This window comes from Microcebus murinus, chromosome 10 (genome assembly GCF_040939455.1).
Source record: "Microcebus murinus isolate Inina chromosome 10, M.murinus_Inina_mat1.0, whole genome shotgun sequence".
In the NCBI taxonomy this organism is placed as follows: domain Eukaryota; kingdom Metazoa; phylum Chordata; class Mammalia; order Primates; family Cheirogaleidae; genus Microcebus; species Microcebus murinus.
Genome location: NC_134113.1, coordinates 28,121,225 through 28,145,281, shown reverse-complemented (window position 1 = coordinate 28,145,281; position 24,057 = coordinate 28,121,225). Strand labels below are relative to the sequence as shown.

At 32.3% G+C, this 24,057-nt stretch overlaps 1 protein-coding gene across 2 annotated transcripts in view; it reads right to left on the bottom strand.

The window, feature by feature from the left end:
* Positions 1–1,111: 1,111 nt before the first annotated feature.
* Positions 1,112–24,057, bottom strand: part of DCN (decorin) — a 37,465-nt gene continuing 14,519 nt past the window's right edge. For both annotated transcript variants that reach the window (XM_012753880.2, XM_012753879.2), the window contains exons 3-8: positions 20,172–20,284; positions 14,487–14,700; positions 13,537–13,650; positions 8,850–8,943; positions 5,400–5,538; positions 1,112–1,502 (exon numbers count right to left, since the gene is read on the bottom strand). In XM_012753880.2, coding sequence (XP_012609334.1) covers positions 1,308–1,502; positions 5,400–5,538; positions 8,850–8,943; positions 13,537–13,650; positions 14,487–14,700; positions 20,172–20,284 — 869 coding nt within the window. In that variant the 3' untranslated portion in view covers positions 1,112–1,307. The remainder of the gene's footprint in view (positions 1,503–5,399; positions 5,539–8,849; positions 8,944–13,536; positions 13,651–14,486; positions 14,701–20,171; positions 20,285–24,057) is intronic.

The following is a 24,057-nucleotide window of genomic DNA, read 5'->3' as shown; positions in this document are numbered from 1 at the left end:
TCCTAGAAATTTTGAGATAACATGCTTGTATGTTCTGAATGTGATAAATAACAGGTGAGACTTATATTTTTCCACCATGAGGGAAGCCACCCTGAAAATGAAATGAAGAAAGATAAAGCTAAAAGAACTGTAGAGAAACTTGACCAGAGGTCTGATCAACCGGTAGCTGAAGGCTTAACCATAGCAGGACTCTTTTTATTTCTCTTTATAGTTTAACACAGTTTGGGTTTTTCTTTATGATATGCAACTATAAAGGATCCAACTTCATAGAAGAAACATACCTTTCACATGTTTACTTATTAGATGTGGATAATATAAATGTACAATTCAATAAATATTTAAGTAAATCAGCCCATTTCCCAGGCCTGTTGAATTGTCTGCTTGGATAGGTATTTCTGAATTATGTAGAAAAAATTATAAAATTGATGGTTTAACTAAAGACAATAAGTATTACTAATACATGCAGTAATTGCAGAAATGCTCAAACAGCCTGATTATATGTGTATGGTTGTTTTAAACTGATTTAGTAAATTAGCAATTAGAAATATTAGTCCTCTAAACTATCAGAAAAAGTCTGCTTTGTGCCTTATAAGCTTAACATTGAACATGGATAATGTAAGTTACCATACTAAAGTGTAATAGATGGGTAGAAGAAATGGCTGAGAACTTGAAAAGATGTGTTGTCATTGTGGACAAAGCAATGTCTACTCTATTTGGAAAATTGGCTTCAGGGACTATTTACAATTAATCTTTTATACAGTGGTAATTTTGAATATATTTTTTAATTTATTTTTCAAAAGATTGACATTAGCAAAAACTTTTACATAGCCTGTACTGAATTCACACATTCAAATGAGGCTTCACCAGTAATAATGGGGATTAATACAGAGCAAGTGTTTGGCATTTGACTTTATGTCAAAGGAGTTGATTGCTCAAAGAATTACAAAAGATCGATACTCTTTTTATTTGATTTTTTTCTGAAAATCAAAAAAAAAAGCTTTACTAAATGTTGACATATATATTTACTCCAAATTTTACATTTAGTGAAATAAAAATATCCGTAGTAGCTCAGTTAACATCAACAGAAAGCTTCAAAAAATGATTCTGAAAATGGCAGGCAAAGTATTTTTTTTATTATAGGCAATTATTTAAACTGCATATTTGGCTTTATGCATAATAAGTCATGTGGGTAACACATCCACATTGAAGTTAGGTTTCCAGTATCTAGCTTTTATTTATTTACTTATTTTTAGCAATTACATTAATGAGATTTTGCCAGGTTATAAAAATGAGGGCTTTCTTAAGAATTACTTGTAGTTTCCGAGCTGAATGGCAGAGCGCACATAGACACATCGGAAGGTAGATGGCTGGATCTCCCAGTACTGGACTGGGTTGCTGAAAAGACTCACACCCGAATAGGAAGCCTTCTTGGTGTTGTATCCAGGTGGGCAGAAGTCATTTGTTCCAACTGCAGAGATGTTGTTGTTATGAAGGTAGACAACCTGCAATATGCAACAATGGGGATGATTATTTTTCCCTAAATATATTAGGGACCTTCCTGTTAATACTTTATTCTTTTCAATATTTTCATCACTCAGTTTGAATACTTTAATACTTCTCAAACCAAACTTTTTATTTCACCTTTCTTTCCCAAACTTGCTTTGCCACATCTCAGCAAGTTTCATGTTAATCATTCCAGATACTCAGGCTATGAACGTTGTCATTATACTTGAGCCTCCTTTTTTCATACACTCTCTACTCAGTTGTCAACAATCTCACAACAATCTCACTAGGTCAACCTTCAAATGTACACATCATCCAGTTCTCCCCCTGTCTACTTCCATAACTTTGTCCATGCCATTATTTTCTCTTTCTGGATGATTGAAGTCATACTGATTGTTTTTCCTGTTTCCCTCTTTGCCTTTCTAAATTCTATTCTTTCTTTCTTTCTTCCTTTTTTTTTTTTTTAACTTCAGAGCAATTGTTTTAAAAAGTAAGTCAAATTATATGTTATTTGCCTCAGCACTCCAGTGCTTCTCCATCTTGTGCAGGACAAAATCCAAAGTTCTCACAATGCCCTACAAATTCTACATGAGCTAACATCCTTCTGCTTTGACCTCATCTCACTTCACTGTTCAAGCCAACCATCCAGTCTACTTGCCGCTGTTCTAACACACAAACCATGCTTCCTCCTTAGGTTGTCACACATTGCTTACTCAACCTAGAATAATCTTCTCCAAGGTATAACAGGGCTTGCTGACTCATGTAATTCGTATCTTCTTACCAAAGAGGCCTTCTTTGATCACCCTGTTCTGCCATTGTCTGTGGCATAATTATGTTACATTTGTTTAATTTTCTCCATGGCAATTATCAAGATGTATCATATTATGTAATTATTTGATTTTTGTCTGCTTTTCTCCTATATACTAAAAGCTCCATGAGGCAGAAACTTGTTCTGTTTGTTCATTGCTGTGTTCCAGTGCCTACCAGAATAGAGTAGGTGTTCAATAAAAATGTATTGACCGAATAAACATTATTTCAGGTATCAGGTCTATATGGACTATTTGGGGTCTACATGAAATATTATGTTTTCAGGTCAAAAATAAAATGATAGACCTTTTAATAAAATTATATGGAATGAGGAAGTACTGTGTAGTGAAAAAAGAAGAGGGCATACAGTATTGGTATTTAAATAATAACCATAAACTCCAAGAAATACTTACAGTTACAGCATTTGATATAAATATACCTAGAAAGTTTTAACAAAAATGTATCCTATGTTATTAGTTCTAATCTATGAATATAGTGGCATAATTCATTAGGATTTCTTCTGAAATATATTTTATAATCATGTTTAAGATAACAGTATTATAATTCATGCATAGACTTTTTATAGTCATTAAATATCAGATTTATACAAAGAACTTTAGAAATGAATTTACATTTCCACTTTTTAGATGTGAGTGATAACACAACCAAGGCTGGAATATAATGCTAAAGCAACCATGTCTAAAGTGAGCTATAAAACCTATGAGGAGCTTCCTTAAAAAATTGACTTGAAATATTCTACTTACAAGAACATTAACTATTTATGTTGGTGAGGGCCTTGTTTATGAAAATGCTTAAGAAGAGACTAGTGGAAGTGTGACTAGTGGAAGTCACATAAATGCAGTGCTTTAAAGTGAAAGTAATATTTGAGTATGTTTTATAAGTCTCAAGTTTTAAAAATTTCTTATTATCATTTACTATTCTCTATTTTTCAACAGTGATTAGCAAAAAGGAGAGAAGTGTTTGGTGAGTGTTTATGGCTGCCATTGAAAGTGAGGAAAAAATATCAAGACATAAAGCAAATATTAGTCTATGTAAAAGAAAGAAAAAAAGGTAGATTCCCACCCCATTTCATAAAGTCAATATTTTCTAATACCAAAGCCAGACAAAAAAAAGAAAAGAAAACTATAATCAAATATCTCTTATGAATATATGCAAAATAGTTTAAGAATATTAGGAAACTGTACTTCACAACACAATAAAGAACTATTATGTTATAATAGTATAATAGCCAAGCAAAAGATTCTTCCAAATGTGTGGAACTCTGCAAATTCCTATGAAATTCTCTTACATTCAACAAAGACTCCAAACATGCGTTATAACTTTTCTCTATGACCCACAGTAAGAAGCACATTGTATATTGGGACTTGCATATATGCATCCATGCATACGAAACAAAATTTTACTGAAGTACTTAACCATTACAGGAATCTATTATATTCTATTTCATTCTTTAAATATCCCTAACGAACCCACTAAACAGATTTTATTAACTCAATAATGTGTCCTGATATCTAAATAAACAGTGATCAAGAAGGTGAAAATAATTATTCTGGGTTAGTAAAACAGAGACAAATAAAAAACCCACAAGCAACATACTAGTAAACACAATTACTAGTCTTACTAAATCTTCTAAACATCTTGATTTTACTTGTGGCTTAAAATTCTCCCTACTTACTAATCCACCACTACATTGAAAAATACCATACCCTCACTGAAAAATAATCAGCATTAAAAAAGACTTTAAGTTTCATCTTCACACTTATAAATCAATTTATTGAAATCTAGCTGATGTAAATTGTGCTTGCCAATTAAATTTGGAATTTATGTCACAACTCAACAATAAAAAAGATCAGAAATTTATTGACATTGTTGACAGTAAAGTGAACAATATCTTGAACACCAACCAAAGTTTAGATACTAGATTATCGAAAGAGCAACTTCATAAAATAATTTAACCTATAAAAGAATGTCAAAATAGTTTCTGAGTCACTAAGTACCTATGTAAATTTCTGAACAAAACAATTTAAATATGACCTTAAAAAACTGAAAAACTAGATAAAATAAGAAAATATGTAAATTCTATGAATAATCACATTATTGAATTTTTTAATTGAATCATTTAAGTAACATTTTTGTTTTTTTTCCTCAAAGTAACAATGGAAATCTTATACTACAATACATGAAATTTTTGTTGCTGTCTAACCTAATCAGCATGCTTTTTATTTATAGATTTATAGACTGCAAAACACTGTCACCACCATAGACCATTGAACCGTATCTTCTCATTCTTATTAAGCACTATAACTTGATACTTTATATAAAATTAATTCAGTCACACTGCTAGCTAAATATTCCCTTTTGAGCTACATATTTGCTGAAGATAAAAGTTAAAACTACTTTTTTATTCCATATCAATCCATCACAGGTTTTGCCCAAGCAGTATTTATTTGTTACTCTGGTCTGTGACCTGAAACTACTGTGCTTCATAAAAGAGATTACATTTTGTCAACAAACATTAAAGCAAGTTCAATTAATACAATGGTATTAATTTTTTTTAATTAATTTGAAAGTATATTTTTCATAAAACCAGAATGAATATGTGCAAATATTAAAAATCTCTCTCTGAGCAATGGACAGAAGGTGTGTATCCCCCAAAATGCATATGTTGAAACCTTAAACCCAATGAAGTAGTATTTAGAGGTGATTAGGTCATGAGGGTGGAGCCCTCATAAATGGGATTAGTGCCCTCATGAGAACCCAGAGAGCTACCTAGCTCTCTTTCTTCCATGTGAGGACAAAATGAGAAGTTGCCAGTCTGAAACCTGGAAGAGGGCCCTCACTAGAACTTGACTATGTTGGTACCTAATATGAGACATCCAGCCTCCAGAACTGTGAGCAATAAATGTGAGTAGTTTAAGCCACCCAGTTTCTAGCATTTTGTTAGAGCAATCCTGGCTGACTAAGACACTCTGCCAAAAAACAGATTTCTAAGCAGAGATTCCTGCCTTCATCCCAGTGGGAAAGATTTAGTCTCTAGCTCCTCCTCACAATAAGTGGATTTGCATTACCTGGATGTACTTGTGCTCTGCCAGCCCACCAGGTACTTTGGTAAGCTTGTTGTTGTCCAAATGAAGCTCTCTCAAATGAGGTGTGTTGGCCAGAGAGCCATTGTCGACAGTAGAGATGCTGTTGAAGCTCAGCCCCAACCTACCAAAGAAGGCAGAAATTAGTGCAAACACCACACATGGATGCCTTACTTGTAGGTATTTTGTGATTGGTCAAGTCAACAGAAAAGAAAGTTTTTAGTTTTGCACATAGTGTTCCCTCTGCTTAGAGTGCTTTTTCCAACCTCTCTGAGCCTGGACAAAGCCCATTTGTTCTTAAGGTCTTAGCTCAGTTACCTTCTTTGAGACTCCTCTAACAGATAATGACTGGACAGGTACCCCTTATAAATGCTTTATAGCATTCTGTGATTAATCTCTTATAAAACTTACAGGACTATATTTTAAAAACTTGTGTACTCGTGTGCCTCTACTTTGGAAAAGTGACTGTCTTGAGGTACACTTGATACTTAACACAGTGCTTGAAATGCTCAATAAATAGCTATTGATTTCTATCTGTAATGAATATAGTAAATTAATATGAAAGAAATAAAATAAAAATATTATCACTTTGGTCAGTTTGCAAATAAAGCAATTACACATTTATCCTGTAAATTTATTCATTGAAAATAAAAAGTACAGAGCTCTAAACGGTCAATAAGCTTACCCACTAGAAACAGAATTAGCATTTTGCATTAGTTTGAAAAAGTTCCTCAGTAACCATCTAATAGTCACTCTGAGACTTTACCTGGTGCCAACATTTCTGGTTTCTGACCCAAATCTCTATCTCTTGGCCCCTCTGACATTCCTCATAAGTGACCTTCAGGTTTAATTCACTCAAGATTTTGGTTCATATTTTTTAAATTAAATGTGTAACACGTGAGAGTTCTGCTGCTATGATATCCCTTCATAACAAATGGGAGTCCAGAGGAGAGGAAGTTGACTTGAAGACATGGCTGATTTGTTCAACATTCTAAGTATGAACCCATCAAAAGCAGAGTGATATCAATCCAGAAGTCAAAGAAGGAATACCAGTTATGAGGCAGCAAGATAATGAAACAGAGCCTGAAATCTCCAAGAGAGAAAGGGGAAGAATTTATACAGCTCCTTCAAATGCAATGGAAGAGGAGTGGACATATTCTGTAGGGTGGTTTCTGCTAATCTTCAGTTAGTTCTAATTGTTCAGCTCTTTTGGGATTTAGATGCTGGGTTAGATAAGCAAAGTTTCCTGATTTTAATTATGGCTTGATATTTGAAATAATGAAGGTTAAAGATGGCTGACTTTATGCTATTAATAGTGCAGTTGGCTTTTCTTAGTTGTTGATTATTAACCTGGTATCTTGGCTCAGAATATTTTAGTTTTCCTTCCATCTTGGGGATCCCTCTTTTATTTATCACCTTTCCTTTTTTACTTAATAATTATATCTCCTATTCAATACCTTAAGTTCCAATATTCAATTTTGGACTAGCATATTCATTAGAATATAATATTTCTACTAATTTATTTAAGGAAACTATTCAGTTATTTAACCATTTATTTAAATATTCAATCAACAAATGTCTTTTGATATTACTATATACATAAGATTGTTATAAGTATTATTAGGGACATAGGTTACATGGACCAAAAACTACGATTGTTTTCATCAAAGACTATTTTGCCTAGTAAGAGAGATGATTACATATACATACACACATAATCATACATATATATACATATATATACTTTATAAAAAATTAAGAGAATTTTGTCTGAAAACCATCTTGCAGCTCTGTAGAGGGGTATATACTATTTGCTTTTTACTTGTTAATAACTAACTAAAACTTTTGCCCTGAAACATGTTCTGAAATGTTCTGAGATCAGTGACTTCTTTTTTCTTCTTTTCACAGTTTGGATTTTAGGCACCAAAATACTTCTCATGTTTCAACCTCAATTAGTAACAACAACATAAGGATTTGATTCCAAAAATAAATGAAAAAATTCTTGAATTTGATAAATTCAAGAATTGAGAAAATTCACTTGACCAATGAAGCAATCTACTCTAATTTAATGAATGGAATTCAAAAATCCATTTAAAGACAAATCTGAATTTCTATTGGATTTTTCAAACTTTATTAGTTCTTTATGCTTCTGTTTGATACAAAGCATATGACATCAATATTAAAATGCAGAATCTCAGAATCTCCATGCCACTTTCAGTACAAAATGAATATTTTTTTTCTAAAATAGCACCCATAATATAAATTATTTTATATATTTAGAACTTTCAAATATTATTTATTAATACTAGTACTAATAATAATCCAATGGTAATAACTGTCCCAAAGACAGTTCTATGCATTAAAAGATGCAACTTAAATCTGCCTACATTCTCCTGCAGCTAGAGGGATCTAATCAACAAAGAAAGGTAGATGATGAATAATACTATTGTGAAAAATGTTTTCAACATTAGAGACTATAATGAAAATAGCTGAATGAAGGATTTAGTATTATTTGAGACACCAGGGGAATATTTTTCAACTCACATACATATGCTCCTCTTTAGCCTTCACTATCCACCTGGGTCATTGGGGAATATCAACAGAAATGGGAAAAGCTGCATTATACATCCATTTGGTCACAGGTATGTCTCCAAGATGCAAGGATATACTTTATATTTATTTATCTACCATGAAATTTATATACAAAAATGAGAGTGAGTAAATCTGGCATAATACTTCTCTGTAGGAACATTCAGGAATGCGTGTGGATCAAGAACAGAGTGTTCCTTGAAGACAAATGAAAAAGTTAGCCAGAGCTCCCCTCTTCTTTTTACTTAACCAGATTACAAACACGAAAAGATTGGAATCAGAAAAGGCACTAGTAATCATTTATTTAAAAAAAAAACACCAAACCAAACCAAACAAAAAAATATTTTCTTTCGTTGGCCTACATTAAATTTCCAGGCACATTTTTTTAAGCTCTTTAGAGAATAGGGGATTATAGAATCTCATCATAACTATTCTAATAGTAATTTGTGGAATGCCCTATATTTCCATGTCCCGGTAGCTTTCATTTTAATGCATTTTCAAATTCTGGACACTACCTTATTTACTTAACCTTCTGTTTGATGCAAATATGTTAGAACATAGTAAATGTACATACTGAAATCAAACATCTTGTACATAAAATATAACTAAAATAATACAGAATTCACAAAATAGAAAGCTTATCTTGGTGGTTATGGTAGCTATACTATTTCATTGACTTCTCAAGAAATAATTGGATAAGCTAAAGTTTGAGGTTGTTAAAAACAACAAGAACAAAATATGGTACAGTCAAAAATAAATCATCACGTTTTTAATTCTGAACATGTTGACACTAATTTATATCCCTAGCCAATGTTCTGATAGAAAGTTATGAAAGGATATTATTACTTAGCCAAATTATTCAGTCCTTTCAGGCTGCCTGCATCAACTCTGCTGATTTTGTTGCCATCAAGATGTAGTTCAGTAAGGGAAGGAGGAAGACCTAGAATATGGAAATACATGATACTACATTAGCAGATAAACATTATAAATACAGAATGTGGAAAGACTTAATGAGGGCATATGCTATCAATGTTTTAAAAGATATACAGTTTCAAATAATAAGTTTTGCTTTTTTTTTTCTTCCTCCCTTTCATAATAATATATGCTTTTGGAAGTAGTGCAAACCCTTGATACTTTTCTCTTAGATTGACTTTAACCAAAATATGCATATTTTTTATCATGTAGTAGATTTTTGTCATTGCAATTGTAGAACTAAAGTCAAACCCTGAATTTCATAGTTATCTTCCATGTTTGTTAATGGACTAACAATAACATTGATAAAAGATATTAACTATAAAATGGGAAGATAAGCATTTGATCTATAATGAGATTATAAATTAAGCCTATATACAAACTTAACCAGCTATTTCATTAGTGAGTATGATTAATAAATAACACTGATAAACTATGCTGGCTTTAGCCTTACTTGACTTTTTCATAAAAACATCAAATGCCTCTGCAACACGTCTGTGTAGAAAGAGCTAAAGTTTACTTTTACCTACTAAATCCAGAATGTTTCTTTATACAACAGGAGTGCAGAGGCCTATAATCAAGTGATCTGCCATGTGTAGAGCACCTGGGGAAATAATCTTACATCCAGAGTACCCGCTAAACCTCCGGACAGTACTTCTTGAATGTCTGTGATTTCCAAAGATTTAGTAACATAAATACAAAAGTTTAAATATTTTTTTTCATTTCCTCCTGCCATCTGAGGATATAATTTATACAGCTTTTTAAACAGCATATTGTTCCATTTAAAAGAATAGTAACAAATACAAAGAAAATAGCAAATTGGTTACGTGTAGAATTAACATCTGATTGGCATAAAGTCTTGCTTATTTGTCTATAACGATATAGAATTGGAAAATCACAGGCTATATTTGGTCTGAAATTGTCATTCCCTCCCACTGAACTCTGTCAATATTGTCTATTTAATATAACAGTTTAGTCCATATTTGATTTGAAAATGGTTATTAGTTTCTCTCTTTTTTTTTTAATTTCAGCATACTACAGAAGTACAAATGTTTATTTTACATATATTGCCTTTGTCACACCTGAGCCAGAGCTTTAAGTGTGTCCATCCCCCAGACAATGCACACTTTACCCATTAAGTGTGAATATACTCATTCCCTCCACCTCATTCCCACCTGCCCCACACCCGACGAATGTTACTATTATATGGACACTTAAATGTTGGTCAGTTAAGTCAGTTAATACCAATTTGATGGTGAGTACATGTGGTGCTTGTTTTTCCATTCTTATGATACTTCACTTAGTAGAATGGGCTCCAGCTCTATCCAGGAAAATACAGGAGATGTTAGATCACCATTGAGTAGTTTTCCATGGTAGACATATACCACATTTTACTAATCCACTCATGTATTGATGGGCACTTGGGTTGTTTCCACATCTTTGTAATTGTGAATTGTGCTGCTATAAACATTTTAATGCAGATGTCTTTTTAGTTTCTCAATAGGAGTATGTTTTGTTTGGGAGATGCTAAGGAAAGGAACCTCTACTTACTGTATGTCTGTTAGGTACAAAACATTGATCTTGGTACTTTTCCTAGCTCAAATCCTTTAATTCTCAATGTATAAATTATTGACCATTAATGTCCTTTCATAGATAAAGAAACAGAAACTCAAAGTTATAAGTTTTTTAGTCTATCTATTTATTAAACACGGAAATTAATATGCTCCCAGATGGCCAAAGGAAGTTAAGATAGCATGCTCTTAACTAGAGGAAATGAAATAACAATTGCATTATTCTCATGTATAAATATTATGAAATCACAATCACTCTGGGAATAAGAGATTTCAACCACTTGATTATCCTTAAAATAAATAAATATGAATTTTTAAATACTCACATAAAGCAAGTAAATATGTAACAAAGCAAATTTAATGCACACTTCTCCCCTATCACCATGAAAAGATTTTTTTTAACACAGTGTCTCTAGTATACTAATTACCATCGCATTCATTACCCTTACCTAATTTCTAAGTGTCCTCCCTTTTGGAGTGTCAGTTTTCCAAAAGTGAAGCTACAACCAGAAAATTTGACTGTAGAAGAAAACTTTGTAATAAGACAGAGAGAGGTGAGTTTATAAAGAGCCTTTGCCATTATGGAATTTAGCTAAAGAACGTAACTATACTTTTATTTTTTTCTTTTCCTTTTTCTTTTTTAAGATAAAATATATTGAAACTTACATTGAGCCAGGTATTATGTGTATACATTATAAGCCTTACTTTTATCTAGTAATCCTCACAATAATCCTAGAATATAGGTGTCATTAATACTTCCATTTTACAGATTACAAAATGTAAGTTTTAGAAATGTAAAATAATTAGCCTAACAGCATAAAACAATTAAATAGTTGAGTTGGATCTATCACCCAGGTTGGTCTAACTTGAGAGTATGATTTTATAATCTATATATTCTACTGCCTTTCTGTTTCCATGACTGATGGGAAAAAATATCACCAAGAGGTTGTCAGTATTTGAGTATAATAATCTCAGCCTAAACACAGCAGAATCATACATGAGATAGGCATACATATACTTAAAGATAGAACTTAAGATAGTAACAGAGTGAAACAGTTCAGCATATGATTTCTGACATTGGTCCTGCACAATCCCAGCTCTGTCACTTCCAAGCTCTAAGACTTTGTTCACAATTTACTTAACTTATTTAAGCCTCATCTTCCACATTATGGAACAGGGATGATAATACTACTAGATAGAGATGTTGTGAGAATAGTATAGAAGAATTCATGAAAAGCATTTGGCACAATACCTGGAACTAAAAAAGTGCTTAATAAATTATAGTTATGATAACTTTTGTATTAGGTGGTAGTAAATAAAAACAAGCTAGAAGTAAAAATAAAAGATTGCCTAAGATAAGGAGAAAACATAAGAAAGTAAAAGAAAACAGATTACTAAGTGATAAAAGGTGTCACTGAAGGATATTTTGGAGGATACATTAAGAGGAACAGCAAAGTCTAAGACTGTGCTTAATGTAAGCCTTCTGGTAGCATGAAATAGTGAAAAAAATTTCAGCAAAATATATCTATATAGATATAGATATTTCATCCCTACAGTAGGAATAAAAAATATCACTTATTACATGTTACAAATTATAGACTTAAGATTAAAGCACTTTTTATAAACTATAAATCTATTTCTGTCATCTGTCTATGTATATATCTATCTAGCTCTCCATCCATCCATCTCAGTAGTTATATTAAGGGCATCAAAAGTGTACTCTGTAGCCAAAAGACTGTAAAGAGGGCAAGGGGTAGTAACAAAGCATGCCATGGAATATGTCCTCTCAGGAGTTGAAATTTCTGTGGAAGCACAATAAAGAGCAATGAGTGTTTTCTGTGCATATGCAGTCCAAGGACAAGGCATCTAAAATGAGAAAGGCACTGACTGAGAGGAAAACTTGAGACCGTAAAGGGGCTTTTTTGATACTGAAAAACCTGGAGTAGGGAAAATGTGCAAATTAGATAAATTTATCATTGGTGGTTTCACGCCTTTTCTGATTCACAAAGATTGGCTTATGTGCCTGTCTCCTGGGTATAGCATAGCAGGCAGAATGAGCTTACCCCTGTGACTATGTGGTCAGTGCTGTTTCCTTGTCTGGCTTGGCTTTAGATAGTAACTCCTAAGGCAGGTAGGATACCCTGTTCACTGGCCTGTCTCCAGTGTTTAGTACATTGTCTAAGCATAGTGAGTGTTATAAGGCAGGTAGGATACCCTGTTCACTGGCCTGTCTCCAGTGTTTAGTACATTGTCTAAGCATAGTTATTTATTAAAAATGATTTGATTTTTAATAAATAACTGAAGGTAATATTAACATCCTACTCATCTACATGCTAAACATTTCTCTAATTATTTATTTAATTTTAAAACAACCCAGTGAGGTGAATATTAATATCATTTCCACTTCATAGATAAAGAAATTGAGGCACAGATGAATAACTTGCCCAAAGTCATTGAGCCAACAGCCAATTAATGATAATTTGAACTCAAACAAGCTGACTCCAAACTTTATACTTTTTACAACACACAACCACGATTATTAAGAGTGTTATATCCCCCTATTCAGACATTAATGACTAAAATGTTCTAAAAAGGAAAAGAATTCCCTAAGGGATTGGAGATTCAAAGTAAAACTTGGCTAAATTTTAGAAGTACTTCCATAAGTCTTTTTTTTCCCACAAAGTACCAAAGTATACTATTTTTAAAATAACTTTACTTTTTTCTTTGTGATTTAACCATTGTATAATATAAAATCATTGTGCCTTAAGTTATATCTTGGAAGGGACTTTATAAGGAGTCTATACAATTCTACAGTGAGCCTTGATGGCCTGGTGGTCACCCAGGCTCTGTAGAACATTTCCAGGATTACAAAATTCACTTGAAATAAGGTTGACCACTTGGATCACAATTCAAATTTGCACAACAATTTTTTTAAATGTCTAAGTTTTCGAACTCATATTTTTCAAATGTATTAGAGAATTTTCTATCACCTTGAGGGATGCTGGTGATGTTAGAGTCAGCAACGCGGATGTAGGAGAGCTTCTTCATTCCCTGAAAGGCTCCATTTTCAATTCCTGAGCTCTTCAGCGGGTTGGTGCCCAGTTCTACAAAACAATAAGTGAAAGGCTTTTAGGGGCAATTTTAGGATATTATTTGTCAGAGTAGTGTCTGTTTCTGCAAAGAATCTAGAAAGAAATTTGGGTAAATAACAACTTGACTGAAAAACAAAAAATAATTAAAGGGCATGCTCCTCAGGAGGATAGCAAAATAGGATAAAGATTTCCCTTATTAAAACTATCAAAACCCCCAAAAACAATAAAAAAAACCAAAGATTTATGAAAAAAGAATAGTAGCAAACACAATAACATTGAAATTATGTAAGGGGCCTATGCAGGACTGTTTAAAAATCAACTAAAGCAAGTGTTTACAAATCACACCTTATGCTATTTATTATTTTCCTAAGATACTTTACAATGTCATTAAAGAATTTGAATTAAGCATTTTATAAACTTAAAAAAAATCAAAAAACTTAAAAAATTTACCATACATTTAGCAAAACATTATAACAGGTTTGTTTTTTTTTTTTAAAGCAAATGACTTATGGATGTTCAAAACACAACAAATCCCCACAATGGAAAGGTATCTCAAAATATCTTTAATTATGCTCTGTTGAAATCCATCCTGCATATTAGTCATGCGGTAGGGTGAGTTCAGCACTGGAGCTTTCTCCATATTCTCGGATCCTCAAGGACAAGGAATAAAAACATCACTGAATGGTACAGATTCAAAATCCCATTTCTTCTGGCCCTGACGCTGTAATTCATATAAACATAAGGCATGGAGGCTCTAGCTAATTTACCTTCCTGCACTTAAAGCTTACTTGAAATCTCTTAAGATGAAACTTAAATCCTGATATTAAAGTTTAAAAAAACATCTGTACCTATGACAATCATCTGGTTCATTCCATTGAACACAGCTTTTCGTACTTTGGTGATCTCGTTCTCATGGGCGCGCAGCTCCTGAAGAGTTTTGGGCATTTTTTCTGGTAATTCCTTCAGTTGATTCTTGGACAGATAAAGTCGTTCTAATTTTACCAGAGGTGTAAATGCCCCAGGGCTAATTTTGCTAATTTTGTTGTTGACAAGAATCAATGCCTGTAGATAGCAAAAAAGAAAAACATTTCCTTAAATCCAAAACCTTCCACCTATATGTAAAACAAGTGCCTAGTCTATTCATTGCATTTATGGAACTAGCAGAGACATTGGAAAATTGCAAGAAGTCAGAGGAAAAATAAGCAAATGTAATTCCTTTACTTAAGAAATGTATAATATGAGGATCTGAGCATCAGGAATAAAAGGGAGAGGAATGTTATGTGATATATAACATATATATGCACATACATGCACAGACATATGTGTATGCATATGTATGTGTCTGTGCATGTACATGTATATATGTATATGTAAGAGTGTGTGTGTATATATATAATTTTTAAACAATAAGTACTCATAAAGATTGAACTTACTTGAATGATTCAAGATAACCTGGAAACAATTAGTGCCATAGACATTCATCCCTCAGTCAGCTTTTCAACCTGAACGTTCATCTTTATTGACTGTTATCAAGGATTCCACTAAAAAATAGTAGTACTAATTTATGCTATCACTAGCAATGCAAGGGACTAAAATTTTACTGCAGCCTCATAAAACTAGATATTATCTTTTTCAAAAGTATTGCCAAAATAATATTATGTTGTGGCTCATTGCTTTCTTTTTTATGTTTCTTTGTCACTTGAAAGGTTAAACAAATTTTCTTTTGTTTCCCTACTATTTATTATTATATATTTTTTGGAGGGAGGAGATTGCCTGATCACAAATATTTCTCATTGTTAATAAATTTTAATATATTTCAATAATTACTTTAGACAATAAAGATGTAGTTAATATGGCACAAAAAACTTTAATAGAGTTTTTGTTTTATTTTTGCCTTTTTACATGTAAAGGTTTTATATGGCAACTATGTTAATATTTTGATAGTTATTTGATTTTTGTTTCTGAGTTCTCCTAATATAGAAAATTACTTCTAATTCATTATTGTTATAGGTATAGCTATTGCTAAACCTATTTTTGGACTACTTTTTTCTGTTCCCCTTATCTATATGCCTAACAGAACCACACCATTTTTATTATTTTAAGTCACCTTATTAATTAATCTTAAGAAACTTAAAATAATTTTATCAAGGTCTAAGAAACTTGCATTTTCAATTGTAGTATCCTTTTTTGCACACATGAAAATGCAGAGGGACAAAAAGGGAACTGGAGTAATAAAACAATGAGAACTTTCAGTCTCAGAAGTGCAAGAATGTTTGCAAAAGGTAATAACTGGTTTTCAAAAGGTAATAACTGGTTAATTAACCTATGTACATCCTCATGTAGTTCACAGGATTTGACAAATTAAAACTTCTTATTAGGTAATGTAATCTTTTAACTAATCGTAAAAGAGGCATTGGTTGATTAATATAAAATCCTAAGAGATTCTAATGGATATTACAGAAAGTTCAAAAAGCCCCATTAATTGACATTAATAAACAAAAAGTCAGGAAAAAGTCAGAGCCTAGAAGTGCAAAGAGTGAGGCAACTTTTATCATTACAAGGCACTCTAAACTACAGATGCTTAAGGAAAAGTGAAAAGTAAATATTCAATTGCCCTCCATAGAGGAAAATCTTAAAAACTTGATATAATTAAATATATTAAATATGATCTAAAAAATCTATTTTACATTAAATGTTGAAACCTAACTTTTAATTTCATATACATTTTTTCTCCTTATGTAGAGCTTTCACTGTACCAAGTATTGTTGTGAGGGCTTTTTTGGTTACTATCATAATTATAGGCAATTATTAGTACACTTGCTCAAGCCAGAATTCTCTCGAGTTTAGAATCTCAAGCTCTGACTCTTATTTGGTGACTATGAGCAAGTAACTTGACCTTTCTATGTCTATGAATAATATATAGTTATTTCTAAACGAATGCTTTGCTATTATTCAGTCTTTGACAATTTTTGTTGATTTTTAATTGAAAACAAAAAACCTTCCTTACTAGATTTATTAAGCTTCAATATTGAATGTTGGCATTATCACACTTCATTTTCCATTGTTTTATAGAAGAATTATGTAGTTTTTCTACTATACATAATACTACTCTTATGCAACATGTAGCACTCATAATAGGCTACAGAGTTTTAAATGGATATAATTATTGAAGAATAAAGGAACACATTTCTGTTAAATCCCCTCTATTTTAATCCTTGCTAAATTTTCATTTCTCTCCTTCCTTCCCATTCAAGTGTGTCTTTCCTTAGCCGAAATTAAGATGTTTATTTGTATAATAACAAGGACAGAAGTAATCATGAATGAAAGAGTAAGAGAGAAGTAGCTGTTTAAAATCCTTTGAATAGTTGAAAGCTCTAATAAACTCTCTCTTTTCTTCTGATGTATACTTTGAAGTAGAAAGAAAGGGATTGCCAAAATGTGGTTGCCTAAAAACATACTTGGGAGACTTGGGAAAAGAAAGAACACATGATTACGAATTCCAGCTTTAATGAGAGCATCACAGAACTAGATGTCTCTTATGTAAGGATATAAAAGAGTCTTTTTCAAATTATTTAGATTATACTTAAATGTGCAGGAAGTTGAGATTATAGTAAGAGCATTTCTCATCTTTACAAATGTAGCTTTAGGGTAAACTTATGCAAATAAGTTTTAAATATTTTTATAACTATTAAATAAAGTTATAACTTTATAACCTTTTTAAATATTTCAGTTTGCTGAAATTGATATTAATTTTTATGATCTTTTCATTAAACTTATTCCAATGACAGTTTTTTTAATTTTAGAATATTACAGGAGTACAAACATTTTGATCACATAAATTGCCTTTGCACCTCCTGAGTCAAAGCTAGAAGCATACCAATCACCCAGACAGCACACACCGCACTCATTAGGTCTGAATATACCCATCTCCTCCTCCCTGCTTCCAACTGCCCGATCCCCGATGAATGTCACTTCCCTATGTGCCCAAAAGTGTTGATTGATTAGTACCAATTTAATGTGATACATTTGGTGTTTGTTTTTCCATTCCTGTGATACTTCACTTAGAATAATGGGCTCCAGTTCCATCTGGTTAATACAAGAGGTATTAGTTCATCATTTTTTATAGATGAGTAGTACTCCATGGTATACATATACCCACATTTTATTAATCCACTTCCAATGACAGTTTAAATAGCCACATATAAACCTTGTTGGTTTCACCATCAGCTCACTCCCAGTGAAAACTTCAGATGAAAGCGAGAGAGCTGGTGAAGTAGGGCTTAAACTCGATATCTTTTCAGTGGAAACAGACCCTATCAGTCCAAGACGAGGATCACTGCTAGTTCAAGAGGTATCCTCACCTGTTCCAGAGCCCGTTATCTTTCATTCTAGCCAGCTTGTATGTGTATTTGTCTGCTGCTTATTTTTTTCTGTCTTTGCTTTCCTCTTGCACAGGTGATCCTCTTCTATCTGCCTTTCAAACTTTTACTAATCCTCTAAAACTCTTTTGTCCCATATTTTCTCAAGACACTAACTGGTAATCTGATATATGATGGTGTCTGATTTTTCTTTTGCTTTGTGCCCTTACACTTACTGTTTATATCATATTGTGCTTCTGTTGTTGGACACATCAATAAATTGATCATGGCATTGTATTATGTGCTATGCTTTTAACTGTTCAATGTAGAATATTATATTCTTAGGGGAAAAAATATTTGCCTACATTAAAAAATCTGGTATATTTTCTCTCAGTGGATAAATATTTACTTCTTTTCTCATCTTGGCTGTTGGAAAGTTTGTAACTAAATCTTACCTTGATTATATTAACTATGTAATATATTATGACAAGTTTATTCTATTTTATGTTATATTTTCCCTTGTATTTATATTTTTTATTCTAATATATAGCAGCCAGTTCATTTATTTTATATTTATATATTTTACTATGTTGCTTATTCTTACTATATATCCCCCTCAATTATTTTCTATAATGACTAAACGAAATAAATGGATGTGAAATTAGAGTTTACTAATATTATGATCCCAACCTTAAGAACATAAGAATTTCATTATAAGAAGTTGTGAATTCTTACCTCCACAGATAGATAACACATTATTAGGCAATCCTCTCAATTTTCTGAAAATTCTAGCTCTTTAAATTTCATTCTTAATGTTGAAAATGACCTGCTTCCCTTAAACTTCTACTCACTAGGATAATTCTGTTACCTTATAGTTGAAGCAAGTAAATACAATGCCTCTCCAACAGGGCCCTTCAAATATGTCACCAGTGACCCTTTACATTCAATTTAGACATTCACATCTCCATCAACTGTGCCTATAAGACATGATTTCCAGATTCCTTATTTCCATCATCATCCTTCTCTGGATACTCTTTAATGTCCTTCTTAAAATCTATGCCAAGGACAAGGCTCAGTACTTCAAGAGTGGCCTACCAGAATGGAATACAGACACAATAAGATTTTCATAGTATCTACTTAGGACATTGAAGTCTGGCTTATTTATACTAAATGTGCACTGATATTTTGAAAGGAGGCCACATCACACTCATCCCATAGGTAGAGAGCTGCACTACAGAACACATTTTATGGTGACTCTGGTACCATATGTCTATGTGAACAGACAATGCATTTGCTCTCATAGAAGGCTAACACTATTTGACTGGGTTGGTCACTCTCCATGTCTGGAATGCCCTCTCCCAACTACAGCTATGTTCAGTCTTTGCCTTTGTTGATTCTTCTTTATATCCTGGGAAGCTGACCTGTGGGGACTGCATTAACCCTCATCTTCTGTCCTCCTAGTAGATGTGGCCATATGAGACACAGGCAGGAAACCTTTTTGAGAGAATCATCTCTTTTTGATGCAATCCTGACTGATAGACTCAACATTATAATATAGAGTAGAGGTGAGTGAAAAATCAAAATAAAAACACAGATAAGGATGCAGCATGCATAATCCTAAATACAAAGCAAAAAATATACATATATATAAAAACATGAAGATAAAATTATATTTACTAAATAAAATATAGATAATTATCCCTTTTTCTCTTGATATCAATCTTTGACACTTTGGAAGGTCATTCACACCTTTCTTAGAAAATGGATGAAAGAAAAAAGAAACAAGGAAATAAAATAATACTAAGATCAATCCATTTTGTGTTTTGTTCCACTATTACAGTATAATCTAATTGGAATAATAATTTTTATTCATGAAAACATCACAGAATTATGATATAAAGAATTTTTATGAAGCAAATACTAAAGATACATGGGGTGTTTGTGAGAAAATTGAGTGAATTTTCAGCAGAGAATGATATTTTGTTATGATTATATGATTTGATATGATTACATACACTATTTTACTTCCCCACCACCACCAAAAAGAGAAGTACATAAACACTATGTGCTTATTTATTGCTAGCTAGTACTTTTGGCTTTACCTAGGTTTTGCTTTGAAAAGTACGTTGAGATATATCTTACTGTGGTTAATAAAATAAATAAAATAATTCTTACATGAAGGTTCTTCAGGTTCTTAAAGTCACCATCTCTGATTTCAGTTATTTTGTTGTTTTGCAGGTCAAGAAGTGTTGTATCAGGGGGAAGATCCTTTGGCACTTTGTCCAGACCTAGATTAAGAGTAAAAGGAATACGTGGTTAATAAAAAAGGATACATGGCTACAGAGTCTTGAAGGATTTATTTACCAAGAAATGAAGTCATGATGATAATTTTATCAGAAACATTTTTCTTCTTATAAGAATCATATTAGTTATAGTTTAAAAAGTTTGCATTATCTTTTCCAAACAAAATTCCAAATGATTTTTTTATTTAATTATAAACTGAACATGACATTTTCCTCATGTAATTACTCTTGTGCATAAGCGGAAAATTTGTATTTTGTATGGGCCAAATCTCTCAATATCTACTGTGTTTTACCTCATTGTCCTTTTATTAAAAAGCAATTCCTTTGATAAGTGTTTGGCATGAGTGATTTGTAAATCTATACATTTCTATATAAATACCCTTTTGATAGAGAATTATTGTAGCTAAATAATCAGTTATAAAGATCTTTTTGATACACCTAACACTGTCACAGATCTAAAATGGCAATTATATGAACATATATCCAGGTTGTTGTATCAAGAACTTGAAAATTTACCAAACTTTTGAAAGAACAGTTATTTCAGTTTTAATTGGCATGCCAAAACAATACTAGTTTTAGTTGATATTTTATAACCAACAGATTTGTGGCTGATTAGAATAAAATAAAATAAATTTGAGAGTGTAGCTTCTCCAAAATTACTTTTGGACTTTAGATTTAGGTCTAACTAAACAAGTTATTGTTTTTGGTTTATAAATGTAAGCAGAATGAATAACCAAATGCTCCATGGTATTAAAAAATATTTCAATAGTCATTCAACTATATGTATAAGGATAAATCAATATTATTGAAAAGGTATGTCATTTTGAATAAGTCATTATGAATATCAATGGAGAAAAATGTTACATGAGGTCTTTTGCCTTTCTCTCTTCCATTGGCATTATTCCATATTGATATAGGATATTAAGTAAAAATTTGATATTTTATTAAATAAAATATAATAATTTAGATAGTTTATGATTGCATAACATAAATCACAAATGTTTTTCAATCTTTGGTAGAAGCAACTTCTCCATCTTATCTAAAACTTGAAGTACTGAAGATCATTTTCTCATTCATTCAACAAAACATTATTGATTACCTCCTAGGCATAATCTACTTATTAGATCCTGGGGATATAGCAGAAAAAAGACAGATACTGCCCATGTCCTCATAGAAAATATAATTCAATCTACAGTTTTCAATTAAAAATAAAATCAATGCAGAGTATAATAATTGCTAAGCTTGGAAGATAACTTTCAAATTTTGAATCTTATCTAAACATATATTTATAAACTATCATGGTAGCCATATTATAACTATCCTCATTTCTTCCATGAAAATTACAGAAAATCTATCTAAAAATCTCCTAGTTCTGAGTTCTTTCCAAATAATTTTGATCACAACATCACTGCTCTGTTAGTAGTGGGGAAAATGTCTTGTTCCTTATTTGACCAGCTATCTTTATAAATTTAAATATCAAAATGCAGGTGATTCAGAACCTACATAATTATATAACTCACTATAGAAACAGTTCCTATGGGAATAAAAAGAATGAAGTGTTTTCAGTGATGAACAGTAATACACTAGAACAGCAACCTTGTAGGAGGATATTTAACAACACCAAGCAGCTATAATCGCTGCCATTTTTGGAAATGTCAATTTGCTAATTTCATGCAATTAGACATAGTAGACTTCTGCCAAATCTTTGATAATTAATGTTCTCCAACCAAAAAAAGATACATTTCTTTTAATTTGGAATATAGTTACTACATTTTATCATTATATTTTTGGATTCTTTGTCAAAGTTTTAATTTCTGCTGTGCTTACTTTTATTCATTGGTGAACTTAAATTCTAGTGACTTTCTTAACATTTGGTCAATGCCAACTGCAGATAAAAATTAAAATGTTTAGGGAAAGAATGATATGTCAGGATGGCTGACAATTTTGGTTGTTATCCTAATATTTCATAAGAATAGGAACTTATTGAGGTGAATAATATACATTTTATTTCTAAAGATTTAGAATAAAAAATACCATCTTTGGCATTGTAATTTTCGCAGTCTAGTTCTTAGAGAGCCAGCCATTTTAATAATTAAGATCATAATCCTACAACCTGCTCTGAATTAATAGTAAATTCATATATATTTGTGATATTTAACATGTATTTTATTATTAATGTTTTATGTAGTTTTAGAGTTCATTTTAAAAATTCATTATATTCATTCATTTATTTATTTAGACACAGGATCTTGCTCTGTCACTCAGGCTGGAGTGCAGTGGCATGATCATAGCTCACTGTAACCTCAAACTCCTGGGTTCAAGTAATCCTCCTGCTTCATCCTCCTGAGTAGCTAGCATCACAAATGCATGCCATCACACCCAACAAATATTTTTTCTATATTTTTATAGAGATGAGTTCTTCATATGTTGCCAGGCTAATCTTGAACTCCTGGCCTCAAGTGATTGTCCTGCCTCTGCCCCTTAAAGCATTGGGATTAAAGGCATGAGTCAATGTGCCTGGCCAAAACATTTAAAAATGTTTTATTTTATTTACCAATGAGATAGGTAAAGTAGTATATAATTTTATTTTTTTACGTGATTTTTAGAAAAGTTTGAATGACATGAACAAGCTCATCTATCTGGGAGTGACAAAATGTGGACTAGGCAGTGGTTCTCAACCTTTTGGCACCAGGGACCAAATTCATGGAAGACAATTTTTCCACAACCAAGGGTGGGTGGGGGTGGGGTGGGGGATAAGGTTTGGGGATGATTTGAGTACATTGCAATTCTTGTGCAGTCAAAGCTCTCTGCTAATGATAATCCGTGTTTGCAGCCGCTCCCCAGTGCTGGCATCACCACCTCTGCTCCACCTCTGATCATCATGCATTAGATTCTCATAAGGAGCGCATAACCTTGATCCCTCGCATGCACAGTTTTACAGTAGGGTTTGTGCTCCTATGAGAATCTAATGCTGCAGCTGATCTGACAGGAGGTGGAGCTTATGCAGTGACATAAGGAGCAGCTGTAGATACAGATGAAGCTTTGCTGCTTGTCTGCTGCTCACCTCCTGCTGTGTGGTCTGGTACCAGTCTGAGGCTTGGGAGTGGGGACCACAGGATTAAAGGACAACTCGCTGGCTTCCAGCATGATATTTTTGTCTGTCATACCTATCTGTAGCCCCTAAAAGAATGGTTTTAACATCAGAACCATAACATGCTATAATTTGAGGGCTAGACACAATATATGGAGTGTTAAATAGCTTACTCAAAGACAATCTTAAGCTGAGTCAAATGGGGATATTACCCCATTTATAACTTCCTAGAATATCATAAAGGAAAGTGCCCTTAAATATCAGCTAGTTTATGATTCCCAAATATGCTGATCAGGTAGATTCCAAGATGAGGTTTTTAATCAGTCTATTGCAAAATAAGAAAAAAAAAAAGAAGCAATCTGGTTCTTTTTAATATAAATTCTCTCTCTCTCTCTCTCTCTCTCTCTCTCTCACACACACACACACACACACACATTTCTGAGACTAGTTCCTGCCTCCACTTACATTTCTACGTTTAAATATAGCTTCTTTAAAAGATGATTATGATAGCAGATGACAGGTTGTTGTTGTTTTGTCTGTTGTTAAGTTTTGACATTAATAGGAAATTAATTTAGTCAATACTCAAAAAAGTTTACTTGTTTCATAAATCTGGGAACTTCTAAGTGAGTCTACTGCTCTCTTTCCATAGGTAAAGAAGTTAAATAGC